General features: G+C 36.2%; 4 protein-coding genes and 1 long non-coding RNA gene across 8 annotated transcripts; 1 reads left to right on the top strand and 4 right to left on the bottom strand.

Moving 5' to 3' along the window:
• Positions 1-205: 205 nt before the first annotated feature.
• On the bottom strand, positions 206-1,150 carry LOC147946602 (uncharacterized). Its single transcript, XR_015595195.1, has 2 exons — positions 1,019-1,150; positions 206-911 (listed from the first exon to the last, which is right to left on the bottom strand). It is a non-coding gene; the product is annotated as an uncharacterized LOC147946602 (long non-coding RNA).
• Positions 1,151-2,806: 1,656 nt separating this feature from the next.
• Positions 2,807-5,072, bottom strand: LOC104778697 (mitochondrial import receptor subunit TOM40-1-like). Its single transcript, XM_087497168.1, has 10 exons — positions 5,003-5,072; positions 4,330-4,408; positions 4,164-4,218; positions 3,957-4,055; positions 3,827-3,874; positions 3,711-3,731; positions 3,377-3,499; positions 3,239-3,307; positions 3,056-3,139; positions 2,807-2,956 (listed from the first exon to the last, which is right to left on the bottom strand). The coding sequence occupies exons 1-10, from the start codon at positions 5,070-5,072 to the stop codon at positions 2,807-2,809; spliced, it is 798 nt and encodes a 265-aa protein (XP_087353294.1).
• A 319-nt stretch (positions 5,073-5,391) lies between these two features.
• LOC104771794 (protein AUXIN SIGNALING F-BOX 3) lies at positions 5,392-8,226 on the bottom strand. Of its 4 annotated transcripts, none has more exons than XM_087499433.1 (4): positions 7,969-8,226; positions 7,000-7,514; positions 6,420-6,915; positions 5,392-6,339 (listed from the first exon to the last, which is right to left on the bottom strand). In XM_087499433.1, the coding sequence occupies exons 2-4, from the start codon at positions 7,449-7,451 to the stop codon at positions 5,551-5,553; spliced, it is 1,737 nt and encodes a 578-aa protein (XP_087355559.1). In that variant the 5' UTR covers positions 7,452-7,514; positions 7,969-8,226; the 3' UTR covers positions 5,392-5,550. The 4 variants fall into 4 exon arrangements, with proteins under 4 accessions (XP_087355559.1, XP_087355568.1, XP_010494688.1 ...); XM_087499442.1 differs by having other exon boundaries at positions 7,000-7,541; positions 7,969-8,110; XM_010496386.2 differs by having other exon boundaries at positions 7,645-8,110.
• Positions 8,227-11,201: 2,975 nt separating this feature from the next.
• LOC104771813 (uncharacterized) lies at positions 11,202-12,197 on the bottom strand. The gene has a single exon (XM_010496406.3). The coding sequence runs from the start codon at positions 11,997-11,999 to the stop codon at positions 11,388-11,390; it is 612 nt and encodes a 203-aa protein (XP_010494708.1). The 5' UTR covers positions 12,000-12,197; the 3' UTR covers positions 11,202-11,387.
• Positions 12,198-13,191: 994 nt separating this feature from the next.
• Positions 13,192-16,353, top strand: LOC104771815 (V-type proton ATPase subunit C). Its single transcript, XM_010496421.3, has 11 exons — positions 13,192-13,474; positions 13,669-13,737; positions 13,838-13,965; positions 14,057-14,156; positions 14,305-14,372; positions 14,608-14,749; positions 14,848-14,964; positions 15,144-15,269; positions 15,352-15,435; positions 15,533-15,612; positions 15,966-16,353. The coding sequence occupies exons 1-11, from the start codon at positions 13,361-13,363 to the stop codon at positions 16,063-16,065; spliced, it is 1,128 nt and encodes a 375-aa protein (XP_010494723.1). The 5' UTR covers positions 13,192-13,360; the 3' UTR covers positions 16,066-16,353.
• Positions 16,354-17,748: the final 1,395 nt, after the last annotated feature.

Genomic DNA, 17,748 nt, shown 5'->3' on the forward strand with positions numbered 1-17,748 from the left:
TCCTCGCATGTATCCATGTGCACTGATCTATCATCTCTAGAAACAGGGTCATCCGTTTAACCATGGATCATTTCATAGACTTGTGGTCAAGATTTTGCAACTATTTCTTTGCTTTGATTTCAATCAATCTTCATGTACTTGACTTAGAGATCATGGAGTTGCCACTTAATGCAGAAGTCTTTGTAAGCTTCATGAGCATGACATCTGTTCAAAACCTAAATCAATCTTTTTTGATAATGTGCATTTACAAGTAAGTAGCAATGGAAACAAGAACCAAAAAACAAATCTGTTCGAAATAGCTAAAATATGATGTGAAAATTATACTTTATATACACACTAGGATCTTCATAGAAGAGAACAGACACTTTTCAGAAGAAAAAAAAAAAGGGATATTTCTTCAAACCCGTCGCCCGTGTGGGGAATCTAACCACGAAGCTTTGCTGTTGTCGGAGGAACATTAAGGGTGTGTAGCCAATAGGCCACACGATCATTCGTTACACTAGCGACATTATATCTATATTAATCGAAACGACATACGCTTTGGTTCGGAAAAAGAAGAGAACAGCTTCCATCTTTGTGAGATAAGGCAGCGAGACTTGGATTGAATTCAACGATTGAATGAAATTGAAATTCACAGGCGGATTACAAGATCAAATCGACATTTTTCAAAAAATGAAAAAAAGGGTGATATTCTCTACAAACCCGCTATTGCGGGGAATTGAACCAGGAAGCTTGCACCGCCTGTCAAAGTATCAGTAAGGGTGTGTAGCCAATAGGCCACACGTTCAAGCTAGCGACATTATTTCTTTATAAATAAATATAAGCGACATGATAATCGATGGATACCCGATGGATTCGTAGTAAAGACAAGCCAAGGAGCTTACAATAATCGACCAAAATTAGCAATTTCACTGATACAAGAACGCCATGAGACAAACCACAGAAAGAGAAACGTAAATATTTGAATAAGAAGCGAATCATCATCAATTAAGCAACAAGGAAGACGAATTTTACAAACCCTATCAGCGATTTAGCGCAAATCTCCCGCCTCGAAATTTCAAACTTTTCCATTTTAGTACCCGACACCAAGAGAGACCTTCTTCTCCGGTCACCATGTCAAGTCGATCAAGTGGAAGACGAAAAGACAAACTGTTGATTGGGCCGTAAAAGGGCCTTGTTCGTTTTTTCTATAAACTGATCGACACCGTTGAAATTCTGAATTTAATCTCAACCGTTAAAACATATATTTACTTATTAAAGGGGGTATATATCAGCTAAAACTTTCTTGGGCCTGGGCCATTTATGCGAGTCTATTTCCCGTTAATATATTTCGCTCCAAACAAAAAAAAAAAATGTTGTATATAGTAGATTTAAACCCAAAAAAATAGAAACAAAAATATATGCAGTACATTTAATCGACTAACACGAGTTTTTCTGAAAATGATTGATTAGATAAATAGCCAAAGTTTGATTAAAATTAGCAGAAAGAAAACGTGTGACAAAATCATAATTAGGGAATACAGTTTCGTATGGGGCATTTTTAATATAGAAATGTCTAAATGCGACAATTTTTTCCCTAATAAAGGATTTAATATATAATTTGACCAATCATACTTACTAAACTGGTGACAGTGAGAAAAAAAAATAACCGATAGTAATAAACAAACAAGAAAAGACGCGTTGCCAAGTCCCAAGGCTGCGTTAATATAGTATGTGTAATCGAAACTTACATGTCATTAATAATAGAGGACTACATTAATTTAATGTAATGAAAATTAACTAATGATATGGTATTTACAACTTTTTTGTTTAGTTACATTAAGAATGATTATTTCTTACCAAGCTAACAAAGTCAGATCTTATTTACATAATATCATTTGATTTTAGGAGGTATGTGGAAGCTAAAAGTATCAAAAAAATTAGTTGTTAGAGAAGTGATTAATTTTAGGAGAAGTGATCAAGAAAAGTGCTCGAACTTGGCCAATACAAAGACAGCTAAATCTCTAACACGACAATACAATTTTCCTATTCCAACACACTGATCAAGAAACCCATAGACTGATGAGATATCCGGGGAATTCAATGTACAGGGGAAAGCTAAAGAATTAGAATATTAGAAGAAAAAATATATAGATCGGCAAAGCGATTTATGATATACTTAACCGTATGCCTAAAAGAATCCATAATGGTCTGAAGAACCTAAAATTGAAGAAAGAGCTAACGAACAATATCAAATGCATGCCTAAAAGAATCCTAACATATGGCGGTGCATTTTTTCTAGTCCCAATCACTGTTCGGTAGAGGTAAAGTTTATCAACCTTCTCTCGAGCTGGAAACAAAGTACAAGAGGTTAATGAGAAAGGTGTCATCTTGCATGATTCAGTCTTTTTTTGGACTGTTTGTTAATTGCAGCTTATTGTTGATATGCATCATTGAGCAAAAAAGAGATGAAATTTAGAAGCATGTCTTGCACCAACAGAGTAGAAAGAGAGTATTGAATAATGAATGAATGATTCCGCGTTTTGTTTTTAGAATTCCTGAAAGGGGTTTTCTATTAAAAAAATCTCTCAAAATCGTCAATTTTTGCAACTTCATCATGAATCTCTAATAAATGCAAACTAATCATACGAAGTCAAAAAGAATTATAACATTCATATTCGTATGTATCTTCTCAAAAGTCTCACATACGTAAAATTTTCAACAACTTGTGAATTCAATATGTTCTAGTAGTAGTAGTTGATTCTTTTCTCCAGTCATCTACACGTACGTTCATATCACGTATATAGTGACATATTTTCCGCAGTTCTTAACCATATGGTAAGCGCAAACCAAGCCTCTGATTCATGTTCTTAAGATCCAAACTTGCAGTTAGAAGACCCCTGAGTCCCACATTCAATTTTCTTTTAAGATGTGCATATACAACACCGTTAGAATCAATCTTTCCCTGGACACGAGACTGAAACAAAACAAAACCTCATATTACTAGAATTAAAACGGATTTATATAAAACTTTGTTTTCAATTCCATTACATCTCTAAAAAAACAAGAATATTACCAGTCTATACTTGTAGTCATACCCAACACTAGCTCCAACATCTCTTGAAAAGCAATTGTACACAAAATCAGTGGCGAGTGAAACCTGATTATGAGCAGAAAGATACATATTATTATCTGTCATGATTATTATTATCTCATCGAGCTAGCTTAAAGAGAAAATTAAATGAGAATGCCCCATTACCTTCTTTGAAATCTTATGAACGTAGGTCATAAGTACATCACCACTGCTTTCAACTTTAGCAGAGGCCACCTGTTCATAAAGAAAAGTTGTCAATTATATAAAAAATGATCCAAATAGTTTCTATCAATCAAGCATTACCATCTTATCGGTCTCGTATCTTGCAGCATAGCCTACAGACGTCTCTTGAGGCACCCTGGTCCAGAAGAAATGACCACCCGAAGATGAGACATAACCAGCCAAATATAGACGGGGTGTCACACGCTGTACAACAATTTAAAAATAAGAAGAAGCAATTTTTGCAGTAAAATTAGTAACATTATGATGCAAACAGTCTTTTTTTTTTTCTTATTTTCTGTTGTATATGTGAGCTAATTGTTATTGAAGTATTAAAAAAGCTTAGAACACAAACTGAGAGTAGCAAATTTACCTTGATATATGTTGCTCGAATTAGACCCGTGCTCTAGAGTTGAACTTGAACCCTATTGTTTGGAGCCTACAGAAATGTGAGCCAAATTACAAGAAAAAGTTAAAAGAAATTATTCATCAAACATTCATCACAAAGATTCAAATAAGAGATAAGTTCCTGACCAAGTAATAAAAGCCGAGTAGTGTCTCGTACAAACGTGCCTCTCTCAGCTGGAAAAGAATGTAAGAATGTCAAGAGAAGATACACCATCGAATAATCACATTATCCTTAGTTGCAAGTTGCAACACTTACATCAATAAATGAAAGCATAAACAACTGCTCGCTCATGATAGGGGCTATCACACTCGCAGTTAGTCTATCATGAGTAACAATTCCTTTAAAGAAGACGACCTGCAACAATACATTTTATCTTTTGATTTCCATAAAGAAAGAAAAAAGAAAAAGAAAAAAAAGAGGTAATGTTCATTAAATAATCCAATAACACGACCCAAATAAAACCTTTGAGAACAAGTAGGAAGCACGAAACGCATAATGTTTTGGCCCCATCGATGAACTGTTTGACACAAGTATAAACGGGCTTAATTAACGAGAAACAAACACCAAAAGAAATGGAAAATAACTGTTTGCAAATATATATGACTGTAAAACCTGAACACAATCTCACCTGATATCAAAGTTTTTATTAAAAAAGGCTGGGGAGTAGTTCACATTAAAACCCTTGAAATAACCTGGGTTTAAAGAAACTGCAAAGAAATAAATACTGGTTACAACGATAGTTGACAAAATGACGTTTGTTGACTACCAAGAATTAAGACAGACTTTTGAATCAAATCCGGATCGAATTGAACAATTTAAATCATACTAGATAGTTTCTACTAGTAATATGTAAATCTCGTAAGACCACCTTAAAACGATTCATGAAAAACAATTAGAAACGAAACAGTACTGGTGGCGGAGCTAGGAATTCAATTCATCAGGGTCAAAATATAATTTAAGAGGTCAATTGTGTTATTAATTTTTTTTATAGGGGTCAATTCTGCTATTTTATCAGTGTCAGTTTGATTTTTTTCCTGAAAATTCAACTAAATTTAAAATTTCACCAGGATCAGTTGACCCACATGCTTCTACCCTAGCTCCGCCCATGGCCTAGAGTGCTCGAACTTGGCCAACACAAACAACACAAGACAGCTAATTAAATCTCTAACACGACAATAACTCATGAAGCCATTACAAAGAACAAAAAAAAATATCGATCGTTAAAAGCTATTTATGATACTTATTGTCAGCTTCTTTATCGATATTGTCATATATTATAGGACAAAAGCGGCTCGAGTAACCATCTTTCTCATCGGCTTGTTTCGTTGTAGACGGTGGTAAGAGATCCGCCATCGCCGCCGTTATCGTCATGGGGGTAGAGAGTAGAGACGAAGAACTAAAAGGAAGGTTTTTTTCAAGTTTGTTTGAGCCTTTTGCTTGCATTGCAACGCAAGGCTTTTACCAAAGAGAGAAAAGGAAATGTAGAAGAGAGAAAAGGTAAAATATCCATGACGTTATTATATGTGTAATAGAATTATAGAAACTTACATGTCATCATTCATCAATACGAGAGGGCTACAATTAATTAGTGTAATGTATGGCGTATTTACAACTTATTTTTTTTAGTTACACGAAGAGAATGGTACGTTATATTGGTTAATATATTATACAAAGCTAACAAAGTCAGATCTATTAATACTTTGAACTTTAATTAAAAACCCATGAAGCCTTTATAGAAAACAGTTATTGTCTGAAGCAAAGTACACCTAAAATTGGAGAAGATGCTAACGAACCAAACATCAAAAGCCTAAACCAAAAAAAACCATGTCCGGGGTAGGATGGAGTCGGACTAAAGAATCCTAACATAAGGCGGTGCATCTTTTCTAGTCCCAACCACTGTTCGGTAGAGGTAAAGTTTATCAACCTTGTCTCTTTCGTCTTCTTCATTCCGCTCCATCCGATTACTCTCATTCTCATTGATGATCTCTACATTGAGCCGTGGCGAATTCTGGGCCAGCCTCTTGCAGCCACCGAGTGTTACTTCACAAGACGACATCCAAAGGGATCGCATTGTTTCGTATTTATGCACGTCAGCAAGAAGCGCCGCGTTCCCAAATGGACTGTCTCTTATCTCCAGCTTCCTCAGCTTTTTGCATCCGTTCAACACATAGAGCATTCCTTTGTCAGTCTCCCCGGCAAAAGCTATCGAAAGCATCTCGAGCTCTTCTGCGTACATACCGATGTAGAGGAAGACTTGGTCGTTTAAGAGACCGGAGACAGAGAGCCGTCTTAGACCCTTGCAAGCTTGTACGATCGCACCAAAGCCTTCGTCTAGTGATTGAGATGTGATGTGGTCAGGTTTGTGTGGCTCGAGAATGCATAGCCTGAACCGGATGAAGTTTGGGCAGTTCTTGGCCACGGTAATGAGCGCTGCGTTTGTCATTTGTTTGCAGAAGTATAGAATCGAATGAAGTTTAGGACAACCTTCGGAGATGGCAACTAGTCCGACTTCAGTCACAGCTGCGTTGTTGTTATCTTCTTCACCATGTAAATCGGAGGGAAAAACTCTCAGCTCTTGCAACTCTTTACATGTATCAGCAACAACCACAAGTCCTTTGTCACCAATACTATCCAATATCTGTAGGAACCATAAACCCCATTTGTTGTCAGGTAAGTAAGTAAGAGGACAGGGAAAAATGAAAGTGATATCAAACGTACCCATAACCGTTGAAGTCTCTTGGAAAGCTGAATAAGCTTAATGAGGTGGTTGCCTCGAATCTCAGCTGCGTAGCTGAGGTTCAAGGAGATAAGGTTTTGACAAATCGGGTAGAACGCTGGGAGACAGAGTGGAGCAGCCTCTAAAAAGCCCGACAAGCTCCTTAACGAGGAGCACTTCTGTATAGCAGCCATGAGTTTCGTAAAAGATTCTGGATCAGGCTCATTCTCATAAGACCCTACCCCTAAATCCACAAGCTGCGGCGCACAGCTCATCAACCTTGCGAGTGCATCAAGCGGTACAGCACGGTTTAGCTTCAAGGTCTTGAGGTTTGGTGACCTCGCGACAAGCCTCTCAAGAGCAGCCACATAGGTTTCTCCTTTAAGACAGGCGAAATTCAAAGAGGTAAGAGTAGTGCAGCTGTCTGGAAAACAGTTCAGCCATTGACCTCTATGATCATCGATTTCATTCTCTTGCAAGTCTAGTTCACGAAGATGCCTAACACAAGAAAGACAACACATTTATTATAAACGAACTTAAGAAACTCCCGAAATCAAAAAAAAAGGAAGGAAAAATTTGTACCTGCAATTAGAGGCAATGGAAGCTAAGCCGTCAGTAGTAAAACCTTCACAGCTGACAAGAACCAAAGACTTGAAATTTGGAAAAGAACGTGAAAGAAGCTCTAAGCTTTCATCAGTGACAACCATCCGCTTCAACCTAAGCTCCTCAAGTCCAACACGGCTACTAGACAAAGCTTCAATCCAAGGATGCACGAAACCTCCCCATTCATAAGGAACCAAGTTGAAGTCAGCGAAATGAGGCTTCCCTTTAAGAGTCAAAGACTTGAGACACGGGAACCTCCCGATTAATCTCTCAGGGTTGATGGCGTAACAGTTCCCGATGAACACTCTCTTCCTACAAAACCTCTCGATCTTGTGCCACGATTTGCAAACCAGAGATATCGAGTTCCTGTCTCTGTGAGAAGCTATGAAGTCAAAAACATGCTCTATGACCTCTTCCGGGAAATAATTCATTCTTTTCCTCTCTAAATTAACTTCAAGATCAGCTCAGTGAAGCTTCTTTGGTATCAGAGGAACCTGAAAGATTCAAAATTATACAAAAACCTAATTTTTGAAGATTAAATCAGTACACACACCAGATCCTGATTATGCTTAAGATTCAGATCTACGAAATGAGAGATAGATCTACGAAAGAAATGAAGCTTACTACTAAGATCGTCGTCGGAACTAAAACTCGCCGATGATGATGATGATGATTCGATAGAACAAGAAGAAGAAGAAGAAGAAAATACTCAAAACGAGGAAAACGTTGAAAAAAATAATGAATCTGGATAAAACTGTGTGTGTGTGTGGAGTTAGGCTTCTAAGTCCAATGATCATGAGATGATCAAAGATTTGGATGGGAGAGAGAGAGAGAGGGAGAGAGAGATCACGCAAGCAAGAAAAAAAAAACAAAAACAGTACAAACTCTTATGGTAATAATAAAAAAATAAAAAAAAACATAATAAAGCAGAGGAGAAGCTAAACCTACCTCACCAAAAGAGAAGCTAACCATGGTTAAGTTTGAGATTTTTGGTGTGGAATGAGGATTATCCAACGGTGGAGAATGTTTTAGTGCGACAAAAAATGAATCTGAACCGTTGAAGATGTTGTTGTTGTTGTTGCTCACACCACTGGTTTGGTTGGTTAATATAATATATATAAGGAGAGGGCCTTTCGCCAAAGGGAAAGGGTGAACTGTGAAGTGATGTGTCAAGAGCAAAAGTGACCTTATACAATTGCCCATTCTATTTACCATTCCTGCCACGTTGATTTTTAATCCTTTTTTGATTTATCTTATTTCTTTTTCATGGTTGTTAGAAAGTGTAACGACTAATTTAGATATATTCGTGAAATTGATATTTGACGTTGATTAATTAACTGATTAGATATACATTGTTCCTCCTGATTCGTTAGAAAGTGTACGACAAATCAGCTAATGAATAAGATCCCAACGTACGTATTTGTACTGCACAGCAAATAGCAAACACATACAGACATACAGTATGTTTTACCTAATTCCCATTTTAGACATTTTGTTTCAGTAGTTTAGTTGATTAATAAGTCAATTACAAACTCGTTTTTTAGTTAATTTGTGTGATACTACTAGACTACTACTAGTAATAAACAAAAAGAAGAGAAAGTAAGGCTGTCTGAATTTTTGTCGTGGGGCGAGGGACACCTTTTTGTGGATTTATACGGAATTAGAAGGTCATGAGATTTTACTCTTTTTTTTTCTCTTCCATTTTTTTTTTTATATATCTTTATGCAATTTTTTTTAATACCAAACAAATCAAAAGCTAATTTGAACTCTTTATCTTTTTCAAAAGAAGGTGGTTATGACTTATATGAGGTAGGGTTCAATCTCGATAATTTCGTTACTCTGTTGCAAAACAGACACCAATAATAAAAAGGATAAGACTTTTCTTTCAATTTCAACTGAAACTGAATTTGATTCTAACCTTTACTTACATGGTTCATTTAAGACAAAATGCTAACAATCATAAGTTTATTAATTTGTATGTATATCTATTATCGACAAGGTGAATTAGACAAAAAAAACATAGAGGAAAAAATATTATAAAAGGAGCAAAAAAAAGATGGCCTAGGCTTCATAATCAAACTCAATAATAGACCCACTTGCAGATTATTTACATCGAGGAGAGGGGAAGAATGAAAGAGAGTACACAAACAAAATCATTGTAACTAGTTTGAAAGATTTGAGTCATTTCTCTTGCAAAACACTACTAATTTTGAAGAACTTTTTTAAATAAAAAAGAAAAAGAAAAAGGTTAGTGGTATTAATTATTGGTAAGTATTTAGGAGCATATACAAATCACATACTATCAACTGATTATCTTTTCGATTTTTCCCAATGGCCGACTAAAACTTATGTGGAAACAAGTTTTGCTTTTGTGTCATTTAAATTATCTTATCTTAATTTCTTTCTAACTTATCACATGAGAAGTTTCTATACTATAATAATATATTTGACTTAAGAATCGTGTTTACAATAAGTTAAGATATAGACCATAATCATCTTTCATCTTATGATCTTCGTTAAGAAAAATAAAAAAATCTTATAACTCAAAATGTTAAGAATCTTGTGTAAAAAGGGGATGAGTGATGATTTCACATCTCTTGACCCATCATATGCTACAATGGCTGCCATGTGAAGGCCACCTTTTAGTAATCATCTCTGTTTACACCATCAATACATAATCTTGTTTTCTTACCATTATCTTGGTTTTAGTTGACTCGGCCGATAATGCCTGTATTATTGGATTTTACTGTGCAACCAACCACCCATCTCATCTCTAAGTTAATGCGGGTAAATTATCTTGGTAAATTATCTTAAAAATTCCAGGAGATTATTATAAATCCCGGAGAATGAATTATATAGAGAGAAGAAAAGTATATCGAATATGCAAATATGACTATCTAGTCTCTATCGTCTATCCTTGGTAAAAAGTTTTTGTATTCATCTTCTAGAACTCTTATCTTCTTTTGTTTTTCCCCAGCTTTTTTTGTTGGTTCATGAGATTCCTTTTCCTTTTATCTTATGAATCCAAAAGGCCCAAAAAGCAGAGAGACTCATAATGACGCATGTCTCACTTATTCATAATCTCTCTACATACCAATACCACCACCATTACACATATCAACCACACACATCCATATCACATCATAATTATCATATACACATATCGATCGATATACATACACATTTCAAGTATATGTATGTATTGTGGATCTCCCAATGTTGAGAGATTCGGAAAGGAACCCTTTTTCAGTTCTCTTTGTCACTTCCTCGTGGTCCAGTTTTTCATTTTGCATTAAGAACATAAGAGTTATGATGATATTCTCCTGACAAAGATCTGTTACTCCTATTATTGAACTAAACGAATCTATGCGTCGAATATAAGCAGCACATAAACAAGACACTTGACATACTACTTGCGGTTATACGATAAAAAACCATGTGGGTGATTCCACACTTCAAGCAAGAGACTCATTTTTCAAACTACACCTCAAAGAAAGGGATCACAAGAACAAGACACTTGACATTATAAGGGTCACATCTCACTATATTCTATCACAAGCAGTACATAAACGCATCAAAGAACGACCTCATGAACATAACAATCGAAAGATCGTCACTTCATCCAATGATTTCTATCAGTCTCCTAACAACCGGTTGAAAACAGACCAATGAGGATGCAAATTGAAAGTTTCCACCTTTACTAATCCTTAAGATGGAAAGCAAAGAACATAGCCAGTAATGATCTTGATTCTAGGACGCTCATAATCTCTTAAACTAGTTTAGCTTAACCCAAAACCCAGTCTTGTTAACCTTCTAGGACTTGGGTTGCCATTGCCAAATGAACACAAGAACATGAACTAGTTGATTCAAACACTTACTCTAAACTCAGAGTAAGCTGCATCATTATCTACATCAAGAATATTCACTGCAATGCATGATGTAACAGATCCTAGAGTCTATCTACATAGCTTAAACAGGACCTTTACGGATCATCCATGGCCGGCCATTAGAGTAAACCCTTGTTACTGTCTCACACATCTCAAAAACCCTTACTTGAAAATGACCAAATCAATACAAGTTTTTCTCTAATGTAAAGTCAAAAGCAGCAATCTTTAAATCTCACACAGAATCGAGAAAAGATGATAAATTTACAAATCAAACGACCAAAGAGGCACATTGAATGAGATTGCAAGAACACCATAAGATATTACTACATAATAACCCACATAGGTCCAAGCGTTTGAAACATTAGATTCTAACCAAGAAGAATCACTGAACAGAGACAAACCCCCTCTTTAGAATCAAAAGGAACTAAATTTTTGATTTTTCCTTAAAAAGACTAACCTCGTTATAAAACTAAGGTTTTTTTAAGCATCACTATCATCACTGCTATCATCATCCTCGCCACGGTTACTAACATCATTGGAGATGTAAACTCCAGGCTGGCTCGATCGTCTCCTAGTCCTGGACGGAAGGATGTTATCCAAATCAACCTCAGCCAAAGGATCATCTGAGAAATCACTTTCGTCATCTTCACCAAAACCTTCGTCGTCATCATCACTGTCATCTTCTTCGTCATCACTTGAATCCACTTCAATCAATTTGCCTTTCCCCTTGTCTTCTCTCGAAATCCCTTTACCTTTCCTGTCAACCACCTCTTCAACTTCTTCTTCATCTTCTTCCTCGTCGTCTTCCTCTTCATCTTCTTCATCTCCAACTTGTTGCTCCTCTTCAGCTCCAAGAAGATCGCCGATTACGCCATTATTAACCTTTTCAGCTAACCTCTCCGGACAAACCGATGATTCTGCACCAGTCGAATCAAGATCCTCGATGCCGCTTTCATTGTTTTCTCCTCCGTCTTTGGACTCAGGGTTAAGCTTTTGAGACTTGTTTGACAAATTATCCTGGTTTTGGCAAAAGAGATCCGATTTCCGCTTCACAGGAAACGAAGAATCCTGCTGATTCTCAACATCCGCCATAGATGAATTGAAAACTTCTTACTTGAGAGTAGGAATCGCGGTTGGTTTGAAGAAGAAGACGACGACGATTCAGAGTTAGGGCTTCCCTTGAGCTTATATCTACTACAGTCAATTTTGGTGGTAACCCTAGAAAGGAGTTTTTGATAGGGTTTTGTTTTTTTTTTTTTCCTCAATCCCTGATTTTCACTTTTTCTCCTCTCTCTCTCTCTCTCTCTCTCTCTACTTTATTATTTGGACCTCAATACAGTTCGTGGCCCGTTAGCCCATTTGGCCTGTCTTCTCAACAATTTTACCGCTTAAACAACACAATTAAAATTAATCGCAACATGTATGTAATGGTAAATCTGATGATTGATCATAAACTGACTAATAAGACATCATACACATAACCGACTAATAAGATATTGAGCTCGACGGCTACTGTTATGAGGATGACGACTAGTACTGATGAGTTATATATTGCATCACCTATTCACCCATAAGAAAGTTCAGCCAGATTAGTCCAGTTACTACTATTTAGACTCAAGAAGTTAGACAAATTAGTTTGTGTTGATTACGAGGACAGGCTTTGAATCAAATCCGGATTAATTGAACAAATTTAAATCGTACAGTGTGTGTGGGGGTTTGGCCTGGGCATAAAAACTGTATCCGAATACCCAACCCAAAATCCGACCCGAAAAACCGGATTCGGGTTGGGTACGAGTTTGCCTATAAAACCCTATTGGATTCTATTTTCTAATACCCGTGGGTTCGGGTTAGGGTTGGATAATACCCGGTACCCGTTTGGGTACCCATTAAATCCGAACATATAAACATATTTATAATATTTATCATTAATATAATGCAATTACCCCAAAATTCTAATTATAATTTTGAATATTTCATTTAGTTTTATACCTAAATATCAAAAATAATCAAAATATCTAAAATATTTTGTTATGTAAGTCAAAATTTAACTAAATTTATTTAAATTTAATTATATTTTTTCGGGTACCCGGTAGTTCGGGTACTAATCGGGTTCTAAAATTTGTAACCCAAACCGACCCGAACCCGATAGTACTCAAACCGAATCGAACCCATATATCTAAAAACATCTAATGGTTTCTATTTTTCTAAACCCGTTTACCCGAACCCGAACGGGTTACCCGAATGCCCAGCCCTAGTGGGGCAGCAGGAGAACGTGCCGGGGGATATTAAACCGGCTCAATGCAACAGTCTTACCGGTTTGGTTATCTACTAAATTGTTTTATAAGAAGGACCGGTTGGTTATATCCAATTTGACAGGCAGAGAGGATTTGATTGAAGAAGAAGATACAGATCCATCGGAGAAGAAGACAGAGAAGGAGAGAGATTGGAGATCAATGACATCGAGGTACTGGGTTGTGTCTCTTCCAGTGAAAGACTCTGCTTCTTCGTTATGGCAACGATTACAAGATCAGATCTCAAAGCATTCCTTTGATACTCCTGTTTATCGGGTACTCTGATTTTGCTCGATTTGGGTTTCTTCGGAATTGATTCATAATTTATATGGCTGAAAGAGAGAGAGAGAGAGAGAGATAGAGAGAGAGAGAGAGAGAGAGAGAGAGAGAGAGGGAGAGAGATCTTCTCTCGTAGTATTACTTTAGCATTCATCTGATTTGGGTTTGTTTTTGATTTCAATTTCTCGCAGTTTAACATTCCTAATCTTCGTGTTGGAACCTTAGATTCTCTACTCGCCCTTGGCGATGATCTGCTTAAGGTAAAATTCATCGATTGCGTTTTTCTCTGTTGAGTAATTTTTGTGGGAGGTAATGATTGATGCATGTATGTATGATCTCTTGTTGTGGTGGTTGTGGTAGTCGAACAGCTTTGTGGAAGGAGTTTCACAAAAGATCAGGAGACAGATCGAAGAATTGGAGAGGATTTCTGGTGTGGAGAGCAACGCTCTTACTGTTGATGGCGTTCCTGTTGATTCTTATCTCACCAGGTTTATTTAAATCTGCTACTTATTAGTTAGCCGGTGATCGGATTCGGTAAAGAAGGTAACTTTAATTTTCTTTTTGTTGATTGCTTTTAAGGTTTGTGTGGGATGAAGCTAAGTACCCAACTATGTCACCCCTGAAGGAGGTTGTGGACAATATTCAGTCTCAGGTTGCAAAGATTGAGGATGATCTCAAGGTACTATTGAAGCTTCAACCATCTTGCTTTATCCAAAAAAAGATGGAAGCTTTACCATTCTGCACAATTCGAGTTTCCTTACATTCATTGTTGCTTTGCTTTGGCTCAAATGGTGGTGTTAACGAGTTTGATTGCACGTATTACTCAGGTTCGTGTTGCTGAATATAACAATATCCGCGGTCAACTCAATGCTATTAACCGCAAGCAAAGTGGAAGGTAACTTAATTTGTTTCCCCCCTCGTATTTACACTATAAGATTAAGTTAAGAAATTGTGGGCAGTTTTGCGAAAAGAAAATTGGAACTTTTTTTTCTCATCTTTCTAAAACTTTGCTTGAAACATGTTCTACCACGTGAAAGCTGTAGAATAGTACTAAGTAATATTTATCGTTTATCTCAGCATTTCTAGTATCTTTGTGGCATTGTGGTTGATCATCCTCCGTCTTGTTTCAGCTTAGCTGTTCGTGACCTCTCAAACTTGGTTAAGCCAGAAGATATTGTTGCGTCAGAACATCTCGTGACTCTCCTTGCAGTTGTTCCAAAGTATTCCCAAAAAGAATGGAAAGACAATTATGAGAAATTTACCGAATATGTGGTACACTGTTGACTTGTTGGGTTAATGGAGTAGACTAGTGGTAACACTATTAGCTTGTGGCACACTGATTTTAATCAATTTATCCTAACTGTTTTCAGGTTCCTAGGTCCTCGAAGTTATTGTTTGAGGATAATGAGTACGCTCTTTACACCGTTGTTCTCTTTACGCGTGTCGCAGATAATTTCAGGACGACTGCTCGTGAGAGAGGATTCCAAGTGAGTATTCTGTTCAAGTTCCTGATATTACCTCTAGAGTTTTCGTAGGAGTAAGAATTGATTATTTGCTAGTAGTAGTGATATTTCCGAAGAACTGATTTTATTCATTGTACAAGTTAAGAAATTTGGTTGATTCTCAAAGCTTTATTCATCATATACTGTACACCATTCCCTTGTAGGTCCGTGATTTTGAACATAGCGTTGAAGCGCAAGAGACTCGTAAACAAGAGCTAGAAAAGTTGGTTCAGGATCAGGAAAGTTTGAGAAGCTCTCTTTTGCAGTGGTGCTACACCAGTTATGGAGAGGTAACTACACATTGCTCTACATAGCTGTAATCTTGTAATGTCGATACCCGAATCTGTTTTGATCATCGGTCTATATATGTAGGTTTTCAGCTCCTGGATGCATTTCTGTGCTGTGCGTATATTCGCTGAGAGCATTATGAGATATGGTTTACCTCCAGCATTCTTGGTAAATTAAGACTCCAAGCTATACTAATCTCGAGAATCCCTAAACACTTTTAACTCACTGACCAAGTTACTTTCTCTTGTTATGAGTTATTTTCCAGGCATGTGTCTTATCTCCGGCTGTGAAAAGTGAAAAGAAAGTACGCCCCATTCTTGAACGCTTGTGTGATTCGACCAACAGGTATGTCATAAGTCAAACAGATACATGGAAACTGTTTAACATTCAACTTTATATTGATCCCTCAAAATAATTGTAGCGATAGTTATGGCTTAATAATGAAAGAACTTGCAGAATTTTGTGGAGAAAACCAAGAACCAAAGTAAAATCAAACTTGAATTTGGTTGATATGAAATCGAAACCTTACTGATTCCGCCCTGCTTACTGCAATCTTGAGGCCAAATGTAGTAGTCAGACATAAGTAGCTTAAGTTGGGAAAATACCAATTGCCCACAAAATCTGAGGATGGATTCATCTATATAAGTAGTGTAGTTTGATTTGAGGTTTTTGAGTCTAAGAGCATGAAAATATTGCAGTTTATACTGGAAAAGCGAGGAAGATGGAGGAGCCATGGCTGGTTTAGCCGGTGACTCAGAGACACATCCTTATGTCTCCTTCACTATCAACCTTGCGTAAAGTTGATGGGAGATGCTTTTGATGCTTCTCCTCGTCTCTGTCTTCATCTGTTATATTTGTTTGTGCTCTATAGATTTCGCATTTATTTTTCGTAATATATTTTGAGTTTCAGAATAAGGTGGCACACCAGAGAAGTTGTTGCTGTAATTCTATTTGGCCGGAGTCTTTTAGATTCCCGTGAGTTTCAGACACTTGTGGAAGACAAACGGCTATACAGTTGTTAAAAGCCTTTTTGTCATTTTGTGAACTGGTTGATTTATTTATTATATATATCACTCTGTTCCGTTTTGTCTTTTTGTTTTCGTCTGAAAGATATTAGTATCGGCTTTTATTGGTATTTTTCTCGAAACGATGTCCGAGGGTTCTCGAGATTACTAATCATATGGTAAAGTGGTAACAGTTGTGGCTGAGTGATATGTAAAATGGGGCAACTTTTAGCACCAAACTTGAAAAAAACATTGGTATTTTGTTGTTAATTTAGTTTTTTAATCTCACTTTAGGCTCTTATATATCAATCAGAGTATTCAACAAATTTGCTATTTGTATTTTGGCTTAAACAACTGTGTAAACGATTAAAATCGTTTTATTTTGTTCAAAACTATTTATCAGAGTTTACGAGGTACTGAGGAAAATTACACTCGTATAGTTAGAATACACGCTATACTGGGCCTTGGCCCAAATTATTTTCTGATCTATATATATGTAATTGTTTTTTCTTTCTAAAATTCTCAAGTAAATGCATAATTGTATTACTAAATTATTATAAGACAACCAGCTTAGATGTCTGGTTGTTTTCTTGGTACACTGAAATTGATCGAAATTTTTTAAAATTACCTTTGGCTTTGTATTCAGTAGTGTTTTAAACTATAATTCAGGACCAAAAAGGTTTTTATTTACATATTTGATATATATGTTGCAGTACATTTCTCACTTAATATAATATTCTCTCTTATTGATGATGATCCAAATAATTTTAGTATTAGTTTTGTAGGTTAAATTTTCGAATGTCAATAAAAATATCATCTTGTGGTTTCCAAACAATAGTTAACCTATAGCATTACTATATTTTGTACAAAATCGGCTTTGGAGTTTGTGGTACTCGAATTTTTATTTAATGAAGATAATAACATTAACAAAACAATAAAATATGGAAGGATAATTTACCAAAACAGGGCATGACATGTGGTTGATCAAAGGTGCAAAAACTATGTATAAAATATTATATCACACCATGTCCAAAGCTTTTCGGTTTTGGATCGGTTTAGAAACCAAATTGCATTTCTAGATCAAATCAGATCTGTACGGTTTTTCTATTCGGAATTTTTGTGTCTGTTATCAGGGTTTTTTTTTTCAAATTTCAAGTTTGGAATTTTATTTTTATTTTGGTTCGGTTTGGGATCTTTGGTCCATACCAGTTTGATATAACTAGGGTTTTTTCTCCAAAAACTATGTAATGCCCTCATTTTCATCTTCCACTATATTAAATAAGCCAAAACGCAGCGCTGTCCAACGTTTGTTGATCAGCTAACAGGTATGTGAAAGTCTCTACCTCTAGCCGTCTTAGGATATGTTTAAGCCACTTTTATATCAATCAAAGTATATTATTCAACATTTTTATATCAATCAGAGTATATTATTCACTTTACTCTAATTCTTGAACACTTGTATGATTCGACTAACAAG

This window comes from Camelina sativa, chromosome 3 (assembly GCF_030686135.1).
Source record: "Camelina sativa cultivar CO46 ecotype springtype chromosome 3, ASM3068613v1".
Lineage (NCBI taxonomy): Eukaryota > Viridiplantae > Streptophyta > Magnoliopsida > Brassicales > Brassicaceae > Camelina > Camelina sativa.